At 35.3% G+C, this 19,458-nt stretch overlaps 1 protein-coding gene across 3 annotated transcripts in view; it reads left to right on the forward strand.

The window, feature by feature from the left end:
- The window catches only part of Tasor (transcription activation suppressor), a 49,501-nt gene that overhangs the window by 12,283 nt on the left and 17,760 nt on the right, over positions 1 to 19,458 (forward strand). For all 3 annotated transcript variants that reach the window (XM_029541762.1, XM_021202835.2, XM_029541761.1), the window contains exons 4-14: positions 294 to 366; positions 765 to 856; positions 1,381 to 1,542; positions 5,192 to 5,316; positions 7,699 to 7,730; positions 8,344 to 8,449; positions 9,947 to 10,050; positions 10,136 to 10,239; positions 17,452 to 17,524; positions 17,618 to 17,689; positions 18,577 to 19,278. In XM_029541762.1, coding sequence (XP_029397622.1) covers positions 294 to 366; positions 765 to 856; positions 1,381 to 1,542; positions 5,192 to 5,316; positions 7,699 to 7,730; positions 8,344 to 8,449; positions 9,947 to 10,050; positions 10,136 to 10,239; positions 17,452 to 17,524; positions 17,618 to 17,689; positions 18,577 to 19,278 — 1,645 coding nt within the window. The remainder of the gene's footprint in view (positions 1 to 293; positions 367 to 764; positions 857 to 1,380; positions 1,543 to 5,191; positions 5,317 to 7,698; positions 7,731 to 8,343; positions 8,450 to 9,946; positions 10,051 to 10,135; positions 10,240 to 17,451; positions 17,525 to 17,617; positions 17,690 to 18,576; positions 19,279 to 19,458) is intronic.

The raw sequence follows: 19,458 nt of genomic DNA on the forward strand, positions 1-19,458 counted from the left end.
TACATATTCACATAACTAAAAATATGTAAAACAATTTAAAGTATATATAAATATTTTGCTGGTCTCTTGTTGGTGAGAATATCTGACAAGTAGCGTAAAGAAAAATGAATTTTCGATAGAATAACCTTAGAAATTTAAGCCAGTTTTACATTGATATTTACTAGTTAGCCGAGATCTATGTGTGAAAACTTTGTAATTATAGTTACAGAATTATAGAAGATAACATTTTGAAGTTTTAAAAATTAACTTTTCTTGTTAATTCGATTTTAAACTGAAATGTTTTGTTTACATAGGTTCAGAGCATATGTGAAAAAGGATTGCAGGTGGGCCAGTCCAGAATAACAGTTCTTGGCAGTCCTTCCATGGGTAATTTTTCTTGTTTTTCATTTGTACTTAACTATTAAGTTGCCATTTAAAATCCTAAGTGTAGAATACCTATGGTCACTAATTAAATTGGTATGCTTTTCATATTTCACATAAGGAGACTAGTATTAAGTTCTGAAATAGAACACTGGTTTTATTTCTTTGTTTCTGATTTTAAGTACTTTGAATTGATCAAATGTTACTATTTAAAATGTTTTATTCTGGTCAAAATGATTTTGAAAAATTAGACTAATTTTATGTTTTACTCTGGCTATTGTCTTTAGTATTGCTTTAAAAAAGTTGTCATACCTCCTATGCCTTTTATTATTGGTTAAATAATTTGATTTTTTTTAAATTAAACTTGATTGTTTACATTCAAATTATTTTTTTCTTTCTGTTAGGTATCTATCTTTGTAGGTATGCAGACCTCTTACAGGCTAATCCTTTGGAAGCTGGGGCAGTAGGCGATGTTGTTATTTTTAAAATAATGAAGGTAATTTTAACTTGTATTTGTACATAGAAAAGGCAACATTTAACTTGGACTTTAATTTTAAGTTACATGACTTTAGGAGTTTGAGTTAAAAGCCTATATTTGGTAGTATATGAAGAAAGAGTTACTATCTTGAAAGACTAAGCGATTGATTTGTTGTCTTTTAGATTATCTTTTTTTATTAATTATATATGTGTTGGGGTACACATGCCACAGGATGCATGTGAAGATCAGAGGAAGACTTGGGGCTTGGGGGTGTTAGTTCTTCCTTCAGCCTTGTGAATAATTGTGACTCAAAACCTCAGGTCATCAGGTTTGGTGTTTTTACCGTCTGAGCTATCTCACTGCTAGCATCCCCCTCTTTTCTATCCCCATTTTCCAAAGGAAAGAATGAAAAAAAAAAAAAAAAGATAGTAATATGTTGGTGATGTAAGTAGGTTAACTGTTTAATAGCACTTGTATTTCTTCTTTATTATACCATAGAGTAAAAATCATGTTAAGTGGACACTTAAATTTTTTTTTTTTAGGGTAAAATAAAGAGTATTTATGATCCTCTCAGTGTAAAAAGCTTGGAATCCGTGTTAAGTAAAAATGCTTTGGACCCTACACCAAAACATGAATGTCATGTGTCTAAAAATGCTGGTAGAATTACATCCCTCTTGGCATATAGAGCCTATGAGCTTACTCAGGTATGTACTTGGATCCATTTAATATGAAAGATCTGTTGTATTTATGTGTGTCTGTCTGACTTTCTGTGTGCGCATACAGGTGCTTGAACTTGGAGGCTTAGAGGCTGGCAGAAAAGGGGATCAGATCAGAGTTGGAGGTACAGGATGCTCACCTGGCTTGTTAAGAGGGCACTGGGACCTAAATTCTGGACTTCATGGTCAAATAAGCAAGCAGTGTTAACCACTGAACCATCTCATTGCAGCGCCTCTGAGAATGCCTGCCTTTCAGGGCCCTGGAAATACCTTGTTGGTGAACAAAATACCATTTGTTTTTCAAAGTAAAGGTCAAACCCCTTGGCTATCTTAATTCACAACTCTATGCTCTATAGATTTATTGGAATGCAGACTTAGTATATTTTTAAGCCTTAATTTAACAATATATGTAGTTTTGTTCTCTTTTCTAAAAAAATTATTTTGAGAGTTCTCAGTACATATATTAGAACACTTTATGTAGATCAGGCTGACTTTGAACTCAAAAAGATCTGCCTGCCTCTGCCTTTTTAGTGCTATTAAAGGCCTATACTGACATACGTGGCTTCTTGTTGATGATGTTTGTTTCTGGGTTTTTGAGGCAAGTTCTCACTATGTAGTTTTGGCTGGCTTGAAACTCACTGTGTAGGCTGGACTGGTTTCAAATTCACTGAGAGATCTCTCTTGGCTCAACCTCCCAAGTGCTGGGATTAAAGATGTGTGCCACAACACTAGGCTATTTTTGATACCAGGTCTTATTTAGGTCCATCCTGGTCTCAAACTTGCTATATACTGGAGGCTAGTCTTGGGCTCTTCCTTCCTGATACTCCTTTTTCCTCGACTGGCCTTTTTTTTTTTTTTTTTTTTAAATACTGGGTCTTGTTTAGGTTGACCTCAAAATCATCATCCTTTTGTCTCAACCTCCTGAGTCTTGGGAAAATCTTGAATGCTAGAAAAGACTATTTTTCTTGTTCTCAGAATTCCTTAGTTGCTTGTAGTTTTATCTAGGCTTGAAGTCTTATGAGTTTTACTCCATAACAAGTATGTAAAAGGTATGTTAAAAGTAGTGATATTAACCTACTGTATTAAAATAATGTTATTTTAAAATTTTATACTTTGTTTTAATCAGTCTTTTCGTTCCCCCAATTCCTCTCAGATCTTTTCCTCTTCCCTACTCACCCAAGTCCATTTTCTTTCTCAAAAAAATAAAATAAAATAAGATAAACAAAAAACCAAGTAAGACAGAAAATACCAAACCCAAACAAAATGCATACAAAAAGCACAGACTGTTGTGTTGGACAGCTACTCCTAGGTAGGCATGGGGCCTGCCTTGGAGTATGGTTGTTATATACATAGTGCTGCTGCATCAGAGAAAAGTGATTTCCCCTTTTCTGTAAGATATCATTTGCAAAGTTTCTTAGTTAGTGGCAGTACTTTGTGTGTCTACTTCCCTTTCATCATGCTGGGATATTCTGTGGATTTGTGTGGATGTTTTATATGCTGCCAATCTCTTTTATATGCCAACAGTCTCCCTGAGTTCATATGTGTATCAGTTCTGTTGTAGCTAGATAATGCTGTTTCCTTGGAATCCTCTACCTCTCTGGCTCTTAAAGTCTTTCTGTGTCCTCTTCCGATAGATCCCTGAGCCTTGAGGAAGGAGGGCTTTGATAAAGACATCCCATTTAGGGCTCAGTCCCACAAAGTCATCCTCTGTACATTGTCCAGTTGTGGGTCTCTGTTAATTACACTGTCATGTACTGCAAGAAGCTTCTCTTGTGAGGGTTGAGTGATGCTCTGATGTATAGCAGTAGGTCACTAAGAGGGATTTTACTAGTGTGTTTGGTTCGCAGAATAAGAGTTCTAGGTTTTCCATTAGGGCCCATGACCTGTTTAGTCTCAGATTCTTGGCCACTTTAGCAGTGATAGGGCTCCATTTCATGGAGTGTACCTTAAATCAAATTGAAAAATGTTTGGTTATTCCATTTGCAATTAAAACATTTATGCTACTATTATACTAGCATATCTTGCAGGCAGGTTGCAGTTGGTCAGAGTTTATAGTTGGTCAAATACTGATGATTACTTTTTTCCTCTATTAGTGTGCTTACTTACCTCCTAGCACTATGTATAGAATATGTATATGTTAGTAGAGCTAAAGCTCTTAGTTAGGCACCAGCTCCATTTCTCATTGTCTGATGACATAATGTCTTCAGTGTTAGGGCCTTACTGTCAGGTTGTACAGAATAACCAGTAACCAATGGCAGTAGCCTGTGATATTTGGATGGGTCTGTAAAACCACTAGGCCAATGATACAACAAGATGTAATCCATTCTTGGCCCTGGGGATATTACTTGGCAGAGTAGGATGTCTAATTATGGGCATTGTTCCCTTGCACTGTATGGTGAACCTAGAAGTAAATAATTATCAAAAATTCTTGTTGGGGCTGGACAGATGGCATATCAGTTAAGAGCATTGGCTGCTCTTCCAAAGGACTTGAATTTGTCAGCACCACATGGCAGTTCACAAATACCTTAATTCCAGTTCCAAGGGATCAGATGGCCTATTTCTCTAGACAGACATATATGTAGTTTACAGATGTTCTTAAACAAAATAATAACAAAAATCTTTTGCAGTACTTGTGGAGAAGTTTGGCTCCTTATTAAGGTATCTTAGTAGATAATACATATGGCTGGGTATTTTAAGAAAAATTATATTACGTAAGACATCAGGAGCTTCCTCAGTTCACTACTCTTAGGTAAGTGTTATTGGTAGACTTGAAGCTAGTTACTGAGTTCTTTAGAACTTGTAAACTAGAGCTTTATATTAAAAAAAAAATGTTTTAGAAGTTTGAGAGAAGCAACATTGTTAAAATCAGTCATTTCCCAGGGAAAAGGACTTGGTTTATAGACTCAGACATTCTTTTAAAATAGAAATCAGGGGGCTGGAGAGATGGCTCAGCAGTTAAAAGCACTGACTGTTCTTCCAGAGGTCCTGAGTTCAATTTCCAACAACCATCTGTAATGGGATCCAGTGCTCTCTTATGTTGTGTCTGAGGAAGGCAACAGTATACTCCTATACATAAAATAAATAAATACTTAAGAAAAAAAACCTAAAATAGAAATCAGTTTTCTGCTAGCCAGCATGATGACTGTGGTGAACAGGGGAAGGGAAGAGGTTTGTGAGTAATCAGATAATCTGCTTGAACATTTACTACATGTGTAGTCTTTTACACACCTCCTATGCTTCAGTTTTCACAGTTGAGTTCCAGTTTTGTTTTGCCTTTTGTACTAACACAGAAAATGATATTTGATATTGGTTAGTTTTGGCGTTAGTATTTTACTTTTTTATCAAGTAAAAGCTTTTGTGGGGTGACCTAGCTTAGGCTTCATTTTACAGTATTTTTATTAGGAAGTTAATTGCACATTCCTGCTGTCAACTCTTCTGAACTAAACTTCTGGGATACCTTGGTATCTGGTACATAAAATGCATACAAAATACATTTTTTTTTTTTTTTCAGCCAAGTGGACAAGCTCAAGGAAATTTTTTTCCTGCCGAAGCTGCTTAAATGGTTCTGTGTTATCAACAAAATAATACTACTACTTTCCTATTTTAAAATGATAATTTTGTACTTTTTTATTTTTAGTATTATTTTTATGAGTATGGCTTTGATGAAGTAAGACGAAGACCAAGACATGTTTGTCCATATGCAGTTGTGTCTTTTACTTACAAAGATGATGTGCAAACTACAAAGTTTGTGTCTTCATTGAGGTAAGTCAGTTTTATTTACACAAAGAAGGGACCATTGCCCTCTTCACCTTTTTTTTTTTTTTTTTTAACATAAACTAGATGTTTTCATATTCATGATAAGTAGGATAGACCCTTACTGTGAAAATAGGAACTAAAGTGTACTTTGATTCACCTAGCTAAGTTGTAGAACTTTTTTTTTCTTTTCAACATTTATATATACTTTAATAAATAGCAATTTTAAAAGTTAAAAGTTTAAACTGGCTGGGCGTGGTGGTGCACGCCTTTAATCCCAGCACTCAGAGGCAGAGATGCAGAGGCAGGTGGATTTCTGAGTTTGAGGCCAGCCTGGTCTACAAAGTGAGTTCCAGGATAGCCAGGGCTACCCAGAGAAACCCTGTCTCAAAAAAANNAAAAAAAAAAAAAAAAAAAAAAAAAAGTTTAAACTGGTTGTGGTATATGCCTGAACTCCCAGCATTTGGGGTATTGAGGTGAGCTTTGGCTATGCAGTGAGTTTGAAGCCATCTTTGCTTCATGAGTCTCTAACTTCCTCAAACAGAAAAATTTTGGTTTTAGCTCTCTTAAAAATTGAGTTTCTATAAAAGTCTTACCCAAACCAATGAAATATTTAGTTAAATGCCAAGATATTCCTAGTTTTAAGTCAGGTGATATTTATTTTCTTTTTTAATTCATAAACATACCTAAAATAACTGTTGAAACTACTGTTTTAAAAAAACATTTATTTGTTTGTTTGTTTGTTTTGTTTATATGAGTACACTGTCGCTGTCTTCAGACACACCAGAAGAGGGCATCAGATCCCATTACTGATGGTTGTGAGCCACCATGTGGTTGCTGGGATTTGAACTCAGGACGTCTGGAAGAACAGTCAGTGCTCTTAACTTCTGAGTTATCTCTCCAGCCCCACTACTTATCTTTAATGATGCATATTTTTTAGGATGACCTCTATTGGTTTTTAAAGTCAAATGTGCTTGATAAGGGGTACTTTAGTTGTGTTTTTGTTTTTGTGGATACATTTCTGGCTGACTTGTAGCTTACTATGAATAGCTCAGGCGAGAAGAACCTATCTTAACTTCCAGAGTGCTAATATGAGCCACCAAGCCCTGATGATACAGCACTTTTTTTCATATTAATTAATAAGCTTTTAAAACCTCTCCCAGTACCAAATCATATATCGAGAGATGAGTGGGTTTCTCATTTTTGCTTTATATTTATGAATGCTGATATTCATTCTTTTATTTCATCAATGATCTTTGTTTCTGTCTTGTCTGTCCATCTCTTTTGGTACAAAGTCTCTTATGTAGACATGGCTTGTGTACACCAGACTGGTCTCAAAATCACAGAAGTCCACCCTTCTTTGCTCCTCTCCTACTTTTTTGAATCCCTTTTCTTGACCCCCAGATTGTCTCAAACAAACATTGATGCACATCCATCCCATTCCAGGAGTATGCCATGAGGACTCTTCCTTAGGACCCATAGTTAGTGATCTTCCTTTCTTTGTTACTGCATAGTTGTTTTTTTTTTTTTTTTTTTTTTTTTTTTTTTTTTTTTTTTTTTTTTTTTTTTTTTGTTTTACAGTCTATTTGTTGTGCCCCTCTCGGTCCACCCTCTGACAATTCCTCCCCCTCCGTCCTCAAGAGGATGTCCTCACTCCCTATCCCCCACTAGGCCTTCCCCCTCCCTGGGACAAGGCATAGCTGTTTCTTATATTTCCTCATTGGGTGTGCTCTGATTCTTTTTTTTCTTTGTACTTAGTCTTTTTCTGAATAGCTGTTGAAACCATCTTCATCTATTAAACTGTACTTATTGATAGTTACCTTTCTTCATTATTAGATTATAAATTCTTTGAAATATAAGGGACTGTTTTCTGTTTATATTTAGAATTCTCTTACCTAGACTTGTACCTGGTAAATAACAAGAGCTTAAAGTTAAATATTTATTAAATGGCTATGGATGAATTTATAGAGATTTTTTTTTCTAATCTTATTTCCAAGATATAGTTGACAGATATTATTAATAAGCCTTATGTCTGTTAATGGGTTTTTTTGAAGTATAAAACAGCTCTCATAAACTTGAGAAAATATGGTAATAAGAGAGTAAGTATGTCTTTAAAAATTAAGTTTACTGAATTTTGTAAAGAGTAAGTTTTTCTTAGTTGGCAGAATTTTGTTCTCTTCTGTAGTTGCAGTGGAAATGACACTTAGAGGTTGGTGCTTCAGTTCAGTTCACATTGCTTGCTGTGCATGTGTGCAGTGATGGGTTTCATCCCCAGCGCTGGAAAATACAACAGCAACAAAACATGATAGTATGTCAGGGTCCTAAATGTTAACTTTCATGTTGTTTCCAATCAGTAATAATTTTCCTTTCTTTTTAAAAAATTATTTGTAGATCTAACAGCTTTAATGCAGATAGAAACATAGGTAAGAGTCTTATTTTTTTTTACTTTTATAAGTTGAAAGTATAAACAGTGAAAGATAAGTGTTTTGTTTTATTTTCATAATAAAAATATGAAACATAAAGTAGGTTAGGTCATGTTAAAATGTAGCATCAGTACTTGATCATTCAAACATAAGGACTCCTTTTAGAAGATGGACCAGAATTTCTAGCACTTGAATTGGGGGAAAAAAAGATAAATTGGGTTTTACAATTGAACTAGAGATTTTTGGTTTTGATAAAGAAAATTTTAAACAGTATTATTTTTTGTTTCTTTATTACAAAAATGAGAACAAATAAACAACTAGAAGATAGGAGACAATAATCAGGTTTAATATAGTCTCCTTTGGAATAATGACTGTATTGTTTGTTCTGCTTTCTAAAGGGGGGACACTTAGATTGGCTCTTCCTTGAAGTTGGAATTTTTTCTGTTAAAGGGAAAACATACCTCAAACTAGAAACACATGAACCTTTCCCTGAAGGGCATGTCACTTCTGTGGTTATTTTATACTTACAACCTTATTTGTAAATAATTTTCATTTCTAGTAAATGTTAGCTTATGGGCTATCAAGCAACTGGACTCTTATTTCTTTTGTTTAGATAAGTTTAACTATACCTTGTGGAAAGGACAACTTTTAAATAAAGGAAAGCTTCTGTGTTCTATTTCTTTGAGGTCCACCAATCGTGCCTTTTTACCTGTCAAGCTGTAAGTATGTTGCACTAAAAGAAAATAGTGGGAGGGGCAGAGGGAGGATGACAGGGAAGGGGAGTAAATGAGGATAGACTATAATGACACATAACACACAGAGTCTCTATTTCATATGATAATCTAAAAAGGTAAATTTCAAAAATTAGAAAGAAAACAGTAATCGAAAGTAAAGGGGGACTGTCAGTTTCTTTAGTTTTTTGTTTGTTTTTCTTTTTAAAAAATTTGTTTGAGGCTATCATTCTGGATTGGAACTTACAATATATAGTCCAGGCAGTCTATGTGCTTCAACCTTATGTATGATAGATTTGAAGTATGCGCCACCATTCCTGGCTTGCTTGCTGTCTATCTTTTGTCAATTTTAAATTTTGCTGTGGTCCGTTTAAAACTTAAATACAAATGTTAAACGTGTTTCTAAAAACGTTTAGAAACGTTTAGATTTTGTAACTTCAGAAAGTTAATTAGCAAACAAGCTCTGATTCTCTACTTTGAAGGTGTCTAGTCAGATGTATATTATATTCTGAGTGGTTTTAGGTCTGAAAGATGAGGTTAAAATTTTGTTCTACTTAGATTTACTTAGCAGTTTATATATAATAGACTCAAAAGTTGGCCAGTCTTATCTATGTATGGTGGCACATACCAAGTAATCCTACTACTTAGGAGACTCAGCCAGAGGACCTTGAGCTCAAAGGCAGTCTTGGTTGCATAGTGATTTCTAGACCTGTTTTGCAGACCATAGTGAAATCCTGCTTTAAAACAAAAAGAAAAAAGGGGTGGTTGGTAGTGGTGGCTAAACATTTCTTTGTTGAAAAGAGCTTTGATGTGATTAAGTTAATGTATATGCAATATTCATGTACTATACATTAGAAATAAAAGTTTATTTACTGTTAATATCACAGAAAATGATGTAAATGCTTAAAGATGTAGGTCAGTGGTGGAATGCATGCCTACCATACAACCCTTGCGTTTCATAATCTCATCTACAAAAGATAAACTATGCCAGCTCATAATTTAACTGTAAATGACAACTATATACTCTTTCTGTTAGTAAATTGGCATGTAGGATTAACTTCTGACATAAGAATCTAAGGTTGGCAATATTGCCAGTTGCTGCTTACCTGTATATATTTACCTGATCTTCCTGTATCAGGTCCTCTTTAGAATAAGTTGAGTTATTAATAAATATATTTTCCCATCAGGTGTATTTATTTAATTGTCTTTGAGGGAAGGTTTCAGATAACAGTTGGCAACAAATTCACAGAGGATGACCTACAACTTACTATCCTCCTGCCTTCTCCACCACCCAAATGTTAGCATTACAGGGATGTGCCACCACACCTGGTTTATATGGTTGTGGGGATTGATTTCAGGTCCTTTGTAGGCTAGGACTGTAAGCACTGAACCACCCTCATTAAGCGTATTTTAATGACGTATCTGATAACATTGCTAGAGTTAAAGACACAGGAATGCCAAACACGCTCTTATGTTTCCTTTCAGTCCTGAGAAGCTGGATGTTGAAACAGTTATGAGTATTGATTGTTTGAAACAGAAAATTCCTCCTTCATTCTTTTATAAAGACACATATGTGGGTCCTAATGAAGGTAAAGTAATTAAATTTCATTCACTGAAATATGAAAGAAGCAGGCCTGATTTTATATTTTACTGTGTATCTTTTCTTTATTTCAGTTTTAAAGAATGGAATGTATTGTAGCCTTTATGAAGTTGTAGAAAAGACAAGAATTGGAAGTAACATGGAATGTTTACTGCAAAAACTGGAGAAAGAAAAACTTGTGAGTGAAAAGTTTTAAATATTCCCATTATTCCTTGAAAATATATTATAATTAATGCTTTAATTTATTCTTGCTTTTGGATTTCCTACTCAGTCTTTATTGGGTGCTCTCATTTAGTTAGTAGTATTTTACTATTAGTAGTAGAAGTAGTACTTTTTTACTTTGGAAATGGGTTCTTGTTATGTAGTCTTTCCTGGCCTGGAGTTTGCTATGTAAAGCAGATGTTAGTATTCTTTTTACCCAGGGCAGTAGACTTTGTTTAGACTGCTCCCCCCCCTTTTTTTTTTTTTTATTTTTTTTTTTTTTTTTTTTTTGGTTTTTCAAGACAGGGTTTCTCTGTGTAGTCCTGGCTGTCCTAGAACTCACTTTGCATACCAGGCTGGCCTCGAACTCAGAAATCCACCTGCTTCTGCCTCCTGAGTGCTAGATTAAAGGCGTGAGCCACCACGCCCAGCTTAGACCCATTTTTATTATACATTATGATTTTAAATGTTGTATGATTATCAAAAATATTTATGGAATACTGAATGAGACAGAGTTTTGAACAGAATTTTTTATAGTTTGGTTGAGAAGAAAAAGTAGCTTTGTTTCTGAAAATTTTGTTTTTATTTTATGTGTGTGTGTTCCTGTATGTATGTGCTCTGTCATCTCTCTCTTTGTCATAGAGAGAATTAATTACAGATTCAAAAGAACAGGACATTTGAAGAATGTTTAAGAGATACAAGAACATTGTACTATCAGGGAGGAAGTATTAAGGAGTTATTTTATTCAGTGCCTTTAAGCCAGTATTAGTGTGGGAATTTGGATTTTGTCCTGAGAATTGTAGATTTTGGAGGAAATAGAGAGAGTGGGGATCAGGCCTTGAATATGTATACAATATCTTTTTTTTTTTTTTAACAATATCTTTTTTTTAAAAAACATTTACCTTGTACCTTCTCCAAAATTGACCATATAATTGGTCATAAAACAGGCCTCAACAGATAACAAGAAGATTGAAACAATTCCATGCACCCTATCAGATCACCACGGCCTAAGGCTGGTCTTAAATATTAAATATCAACAAAAACTGGAAAACACACATAGACATGAAAGCTGAACAACCCTCTACTCAATGATAACTTGGTCAAGGAAGAAATAAAGAAATTAAATGCTTTTTAGAATTTAGTGAAAATGAAGACACAGCCTACCAAAACTTATGGGACACAATGAAAACAGTGGTAGGGCTCATAGCTCTTAAGTGTCTCCAAAAGGAAACTGAAGAGAGCTTATAATAGCAGCTTGACAGCACACCTGAAAGCTCTAGAACAAAAAGAAGCAAATATACCCAAGAGGAGTAGAAAGCAGGAAATAATCAAGCCAAATAGAAACAAAAAGAACTATACGATCAAAAAAACCTTGGGAGGCAGAGGCAGAGGCAGAGGCAGAGGCAGGCGGATTTAAAAAGAATCAACAAAACCAGGAGCTGGTTCTTTGAGAAAAATCAACAAGATGGATAAACCAGACTAACCGGAGGACACAGAGACAGTATCCAAATTAATAAAATCAGAAATGGAAAGGGAGATGTAATAAATATTAAAATAACTTTGTTTTTTGAATATCAACAGTTGAAAATATTAAAATCATGTTCTACCAAAAAAACCCAACACCGACACAGATCATAACTACTTCTAATTTCTCTATTAAAAAAGGGTGATTGTTTTCATGTTGTGTAGGAAACTGCATCTTTTAAATGGTAAATATTTAGTGCATATATACTTAGGTGATTTGGTAAGTTTAACTCTAGAGATCATTTAAATATGTTATTCTAATATATACATAAATAAATTTCTACCCATGTGAGCTACACAGTGTTTCCTCAGTGTGTTTAAAAATTCACAACCCTTTCTACTTTGAAACTTTCAAAGACCTCTCATATCTGCCACATATTAATTAATCCTTCCTGTTCTATGCTTTTGTGGACATTCTTCATTTGTTTGTACAAGCATTAAAATTCTTATCAATGCCCTGAAAAAATTAAATAAACATTTACCTTGGTTACTAATAAGTCAAAGATGAGTTGGGTAATATAGTTCATTAAAGGGTAGTGGTAAATTGAATGAGAAATCATAATAGTGAGACTAACATGGATATTGACTAGGTAGTATCCAGTGCAGTAGAGAGAATACCTAGTTTTGGTAGAGTTAGGTTAGATGTCAGATTGTGATTGGAGAATGAATATATAGTTCCAATGTGTATGGTGTAGCCGAATGAGGAGTTTCAGAGAAGAAGGGAATTGTTTCTTTTCATGAGAAATGAATGTGGTCAACTATCAAGTTTCTATAGATATGTAGAACTTTTTTTTAAATACTGGGTTAATAATTTAATACAAGTTTTCAACAGTGAGTTTTTATTCCTCACATTGAGCCTCGATTTCTAGGCAATCAAAGGAGATTTTTGTCAGTAATTTTCAGAGCTTGCAACTTCATTTAAAATGGGTATATAGAGTTTCATCAGGTGCATACATATGGATTTAATCAGTCTCTTGTATAATTATATATGAGGTAGATTATATATGAAACCTATATATACAATATTAAACAATTTTTGCCCTGAGTATAGAAGTACTTGGCATAGGTATCTTATAGTGATCTCAGTCTTTTCTTCCTTATAAGTATAAATGCACTTTTTGTGATTGGTTGTTTTGTTTTCTGAGACAGGGTCTCATATAACTTGGGCTACTATAAAACAAAGATAGCCTTGAATTCCTGACCCTCTTGCCAATATCTCCAGAGTACTGGAATTGCAGTAACCCACCACTACCAAAACTTCTGGGTTTTATTGTGAATATACCTTTATACTTAGATCTCTTACTTGCCTCTGAATGTCCAATGTAATTATTCTTCATAATGAAAATTCTGTTCTGTTCCTAAATTGAGAAAGTGAAATTTTAAATAGTAGGTTTGGGTATATAGAGATACTATGTTTCAGAAGCTAACTATTTAGAGTTTGTACAGTAAGAGGTTATGGTATCTGTTCAGTTCCTTAAAAATTACAAGTCAGGATAGGAAAGATGACTTTGGGCTTCATCTAAACAAGTGTGTTAGGGTTTGGAAGACCAGGTCTTCGTAGAATTGTTATGATCTTTTTTTGTTTTTGTTTTCGTTTTGTTTTTCGAGACAGGGTTTCTCTGTATAGCCCTAGCCCTGGCTGTCCTGGAACTCACTCTGTAGATCAGGCTGGCCTTGAACTCAGAAATCCGCCTGCCTCTGCCTCCCAAGTGCTGGGATCAAAGGCGTGCGCCACCACGCCGGGCCTGAATTGTTATGATCTTAAAGGGACACTGGCAACCCTCAAAGACATGCTACTATTCATTGATTGCTGTATTCTGATACTCAGACTTTTGCATTCATTTATCAATCTTGTAGATGTAAATAGTATTTTACTGTTTTTTGTTTTTGTTTTTGTTTTTGTTTTTTAAGCTTGTGGGGTTTTTGTTTTTTTGTGACGGGGTTTCTCTTATATAACCTTGGCTTTCCAAGAGAACTCACTGTGTAAACCAGTAAACTCTCAGAGGTGTGTCTGTTTCTGCCTCCTGAGTTCTGTGATTAAATGTTTACACTGCCACTCTTCAGTCCCATGATTATTTGAAATTAAAAAAAATAAAGAAGTAAACCGGTGGTGGTGGTGGTGGTGGTAGTGGTGTATGCCATTAAATCCCAGCACTCAGAAGACAGGCAGGCAGATCTCTGAGGTCTAGGCTAATCTGGTCTACACAGAGAGTTCTAGGACAGCCAGGGCCATATAGAGAAACCCTGTCTAAAAATTAAAGCAAAACAGCCCCACATAAATAAATAAATGATGTTTTAGTTAGAATTTTACTGCTGTGAAAGATTCCATGATCAAGGCAACTCTTACAAAGGACATTTAATTGGGACTGGCTTACAGATTCAGAGGTTCAGTCCATTATCATCAGGGAGGGAGTGGGGAGCAGGCATGGTGCAGGAGGAGCTGAGAGTTCTCCATCTTCATCGGAAAGCTACTAGAAGACTGGCTCCCATGTGCTTAGGAAGAGGGTCTCATTGCCCATGCCCAAGTGCCACATTCAATTCAACAAGGGCACCTCAACTCCAATAAGGTCACACCTCCTAAGAGTACCACTCCCTAGGCCAAGCATATTCAAACCACCACAAACAATAAAATTCATTTTGTAAATTAGTTTCTATTAATGCCCTGCACCCATTTCTCTCTTTTTCCTATATTTTTCTTGAGAGGCTTGTATTTTTTGGCTAATTTAAACTTTGTCTTTATTCTTTCATTGTGTAATACAGGGCTCAAACTTCATGCCCTGAACTATGTAGATAACTCCCTAAGTCATTTATTGAATAATCCATATTTATTATTTTCTGTGTGTAAGTGTACATGTGTTGCTGGATGTTGAATCCCAGGCTTTGAGTTCTAGCAAATACTTTGCTTCTTAGCTATATTTGTAGCCACATTTCAGTTCAATTTCTCCTATGTGTGAAAATGATCTATCAGCCTGTCTCTGCCCCCTGAGTCCTGGTATTAACTGTTTGAGCTACCACCCAGCACATAACTAAAACTAATCTTGAAACTCTGTTCCCTGAACTATTCTATTTTTTTTTTTCCTTTAAAGAGTTATTTATTATATATAAGTACACCGTAGCTGTCTTCAGACACACCAGAAGAGGGCATCAGATCTCATTACAGATGGTTGTGAGCCACCATGTGGTTGCTGGGGTTTGAACTCAGAACCTCTGGAAGAGCAGTCAGTGCTCCTAACCACTGAGTCATCTCTCCAGCCCCCTCCCTGAACTATTCAACTATTCTTGAAACCCCGTCTTGACCTCCTAAGTGTATAACCACCCCTGCCTGTGGATTTAGTGTTCACTGTTTTTTTTTTTTTAACTTTGATATAGAAATGTGTATTTTAATTTGTAAATGTATGATAACACTTTTGCTTTCTTATTCTAATTTAATTGCATTGTAATCTGAATTGGTGTTAGTTTGATATTTGTTCAGATTTATGTCCTATGTGCTCAGATTGTTAATGCATCCTCTCTTCATAAGTATATATTCCATAAGTGTTAAATGCTAGATATATTATTCTAGCTTGACAATTTTTATTTATTTTGGAAAAGAAAAGAGTTTACTAAGAACATTTTTTATTTGTTCTGACATGGTTTTGTTATGCAACTCTGACTGGCCTGGACCTCATTATGCAAACCCAGGCTAGCCTTGAACTCAATGGTGATCTCTTCCTGCTTTTGCTCACCAAAGACTGTGGTTAGTAGGGTACCTCACCTAGTCTAAGCGAAGGTAAATATGGATACAAGTATGAGATTCTTGTCTTTCAGATTCAGCTCTTAGTCTTCAGTATTTTTTGTTGGTAGGTTGACCCCTAACCCCTTGTTTTACTGAACATGTAATTTAGGACTTCCTATGTATTAAATCACTTCTCCTACAAAGCTATAATTCCTAGCCCTTTCTTTTTATGTTTTGAAAAAGGAACTATGGGAGATTCCCAGGCTAACCTGCAGCTTGTGATCTTATCTCAACCTCCCAAGTAGCTGAGGTTATAGGCCTGTGCCTCCAGATCTGCCTTTCTGTATATATTTGTGTGCACATGTCTGATGCTCATGGAGGCCAGAAAAAAGTGCATTGGAACCCCCAAGAACTGCCTGTGAACCTCCATTTGTGAGTGCTAAGAACCAAACCCTGGTCCTCTGCAAAAGAAGTAAATACCCTTACTGGGCAATGGTGGTGCATGCCTTTGATCCCAGCACTCTGGAGCCAGAGGCAGGTGGATCTCTTTGAGTTCAAGGACCCCTTGGTCTACAAAGTGAGCTCCAGGACAACCAGAGCTACACAGAGAAACCCTGACTTGAAAAACAAACAAACAAACAAACAAACAAGTACCCTTAACTGTTGAACCATCTCTCCTGCTCCTGCTTTGTAAATCTTTTTGGGGAATGTTTGTTGTTGATTTTTTTTTTTTTTTAATAAGTGTTTTTCAGCCAGGCATGGTGCTGGCTACCTTTATTTATTTATTTATTTTTAAAAAGATTTATTTACTTATGTACACTGTAGCTGTCTTCAGACACTCCAGAAGAGGGAGTCAGATCTTGTTAGGGATGGTTGTGAGCCACCATGTGGTTGCTGGGATTTGAACTCTGGACCTTCGGAAGAGCAGTCGGGTGCTCTTACCCACTGAGCCGTCTCACCAGCCCTTGTTTTTTTTAATTACTGGTATTTTTATGTTACTTTCTCCACATAGTTAAAAGGTCCTTATACTGTTTATCTTTCAGTTCATCTCTGACAGGTAAAATTATGTAAGGTGAATGATACTTATTAACTATAAGATTAAATTCTGGCAGCATTTTTCATTGAACATTATCTTGAATTTTCATAGGCAGTTATTTCAAAGCCTGCTTTATACCCAGTGTCCAGCATACTGCCTAGCAATTAATGCCTTTTGCGCTAATGAGAAATAAGTTTCTATATTTAACATCAAGTTATTTTTCAGATAATTATAATTATTTCAAGAACATTCTCAGTATATTATAAATAATAAGTTCTCATTTGATTGTAATCTTTAGCAGTTAGTTTTGGTGGTTTTAATGTTATTTTGTTTTGCCATAGTGAAGAGTTTTAATCTAACCTAGTAGTATTCTTTATACTTAGTAGAAAGTGTGTCTATTTCCCATCATCACCTACCAAACCCAGACACTATTGCATATGCCAGCAAGATTTTGCTGACAGGATCCTGATATAGTGGTCTCCTGTGAGGCTATGCCAGTGCNTGGCAAACANAGAAGTNGATGCTCACAGTCAGCTATTGGATGGAACACAGGGCCACCAATGGAGGAGTTAAAGTACCCAAGGAGCTGAAGGGGTTTGCAACCCTATAGGTGGAACAACAATATGTACTAACCAGCACCCCCTGAGCTAGTGTCTCTAGCTGCATATGTAGCAGAAGATGGCCTATTTGGCCATCATTGGGAAGAGAGGCCCCTTGGTCTTACAAACTTTATATGCCCCAGTACAGGGGAATGCCAGGGCCAAGAAGTGGGAGTGGGTGGGTAGAGGAGCAGGGCGGGGGGAGGATATAGGGAACTTTCGGGATAGCATTTGAAATGTAAATAAAGAAAATAACTAATAAAAAAGTAGTAGTGATAATAAGGTGTATGTAACTTCTGTCTCCCCAAACTACAGGTCCTTGTTAAACCTTTAGGAGACCGAGGGTACCTCTTCCTTCTTTCTCCTTTCCAGATGGTTTCTCCATATGGTAGGTAGTCTGGCTTGAATTTTTACAATTAAAAAAAAAAAAAAGTTAAAATATTTTGATGATGAATTTGGCTTCTTTTTTTTTCCTTTTTAGAACATCAGACTGTCAAGTCACGAATCCTACATGCTTTATTTCTGTTTCAAGAACCTAGATGCCTAATTATCAGTAAGTTGTTTCTTAATGTCGAAGTATGCTTGCTGGTAGACAATATTGAAATCTTTTCAGTAAAGCTACATTCTAGCCCTTCTACAACTTACTTTTGGAAATATTGGGATTATTTTTGTGGAATCAGTAATATAAAACATGACTTTGATATGTTCCCTCTCTCCATTTTTTGTATGCTGTTACTCCTGGCTTTGAAGTTTTATTCTTAGTGGTGACACTTTGTTTTGGTTTAACTTTTTTGAGTGCTTTCATTAGTGATGTTTGATTATAATTGTTTCTGTACTGAAGCTCATTAAGAGTTTTATGTGGCATAATTTTCTTTTATTCATTTGTGCATTCAAGTCTTATACGATATTAAGCATGAGACTTTTCAGAGTTAATTAGAATTTGGGATATTTATGTTAGAGAAGATTTTGCTGTTTCCATTCTAACAGTAAACCTGTTATACCTGGAGAAGGTACAACTGTAGCTACTCAGTTCATGGATATGTGCTTTTGGGGAAATGCGTTTAAAGTTAAACAAAAGAATGACTTTATTATTAGCAAACTGATATTGCTTAGAATTTCACATCTTTCTTTCTCCCACCCCCACTCCTTGCAATTTACTTGCCACCATTTGTGTTAAATGTGAGTGAAAGAAGTGAAGATGATTAGTGAGTGGATTTCATTCCATTAAAACTGTCTTCTCCCCTTGCACTAGTTTTGCTTCCTGGCCTATTTTAAGTAGAAGCATATTGCTCATCCGTTTGCTGTGCTGTATGTATATCAGAGGCAGACGCTCACTGGCTCAGCATTAAAGTTTAGATGTTGTTATACTTCAGTAATACATATATTTGTTTTATTAGTTTCCTCGTTGCTAATATAGTTTACTCTTTTGTTTATTTGCAGCACAAAAAGGTATAACAAATACAACACCACTGGAGAGGCCTGAGAACTTTCCAGATATATTAAAAATAACTCAGTTTTTACAGTTTTCTCTGATTCAATGTAGAAAAGAATTCAAAACTATAAACACTATAAATTTTCATTCTGTTGTTGAAAAGTATGTAAATGAATTTTTTAAGCGAGGTTTTGGTTCGGGTAAGCGAGAATTTTTTATGTTTTCATATGATTCACGATTAGATGATAGAAAATTCCTATACTCAGCACCAAGAAATAAATCCCATATTGATGACTGCTTACATACCTACATTTATCAGCCAGAAATGTATCAGTTACCTATTTTTAAATTAAAAGAGTTATTTGAGGAAAATTGGAGACGTCAGCAGTTTAGTCCACTGTCAGATTATGAAGGTCAAGAAGAAGAACTGAATGGTTCAAAAATGAAATTTGGAAAACGGAATAATTCAAGGGATGAAACTACTGAACCTGAACAGCAGAAGTCGTCTCATTCTTTGGATTATGATAAAGATAGAGTCAAAGAATTGATTAATTTAATTCAATGTACAAAAAAAAATGTGGGTGGGGATCCAGACCCAGAAGATACAAAAAGTAAAAATGTCTTGAAGAGGAAGCTTGAAGATCTACCTGAAAATATGAGAAAGTTTGCCAAAACAAGTAATTCAAGTGAAAGTTGCCATCTATATGAAGGTAAAATAATACCCTACTTTTATTACAAACGTCAAAACTCATGACCTTGGTTCTGTTCTTCCCATGTTAGAGATATTCAGATTACTAAGCCTAAGAGCCAAAACCAGAATGTCCGGGGTATTTGGTTAGGTTCAGGTTTTATGGGTTTGTTTTTTTTTTTTTTTTTTTTTTTTTTTTTTT

The sequence above is a fragment of the Mus pahari genome, chromosome 8 (genome assembly GCF_900095145.1).
Source record: "Mus pahari chromosome 8, PAHARI_EIJ_v1.1, whole genome shotgun sequence".
NCBI classification, from domain to species: domain Eukaryota; kingdom Metazoa; phylum Chordata; class Mammalia; order Rodentia; family Muridae; genus Mus; species Mus pahari.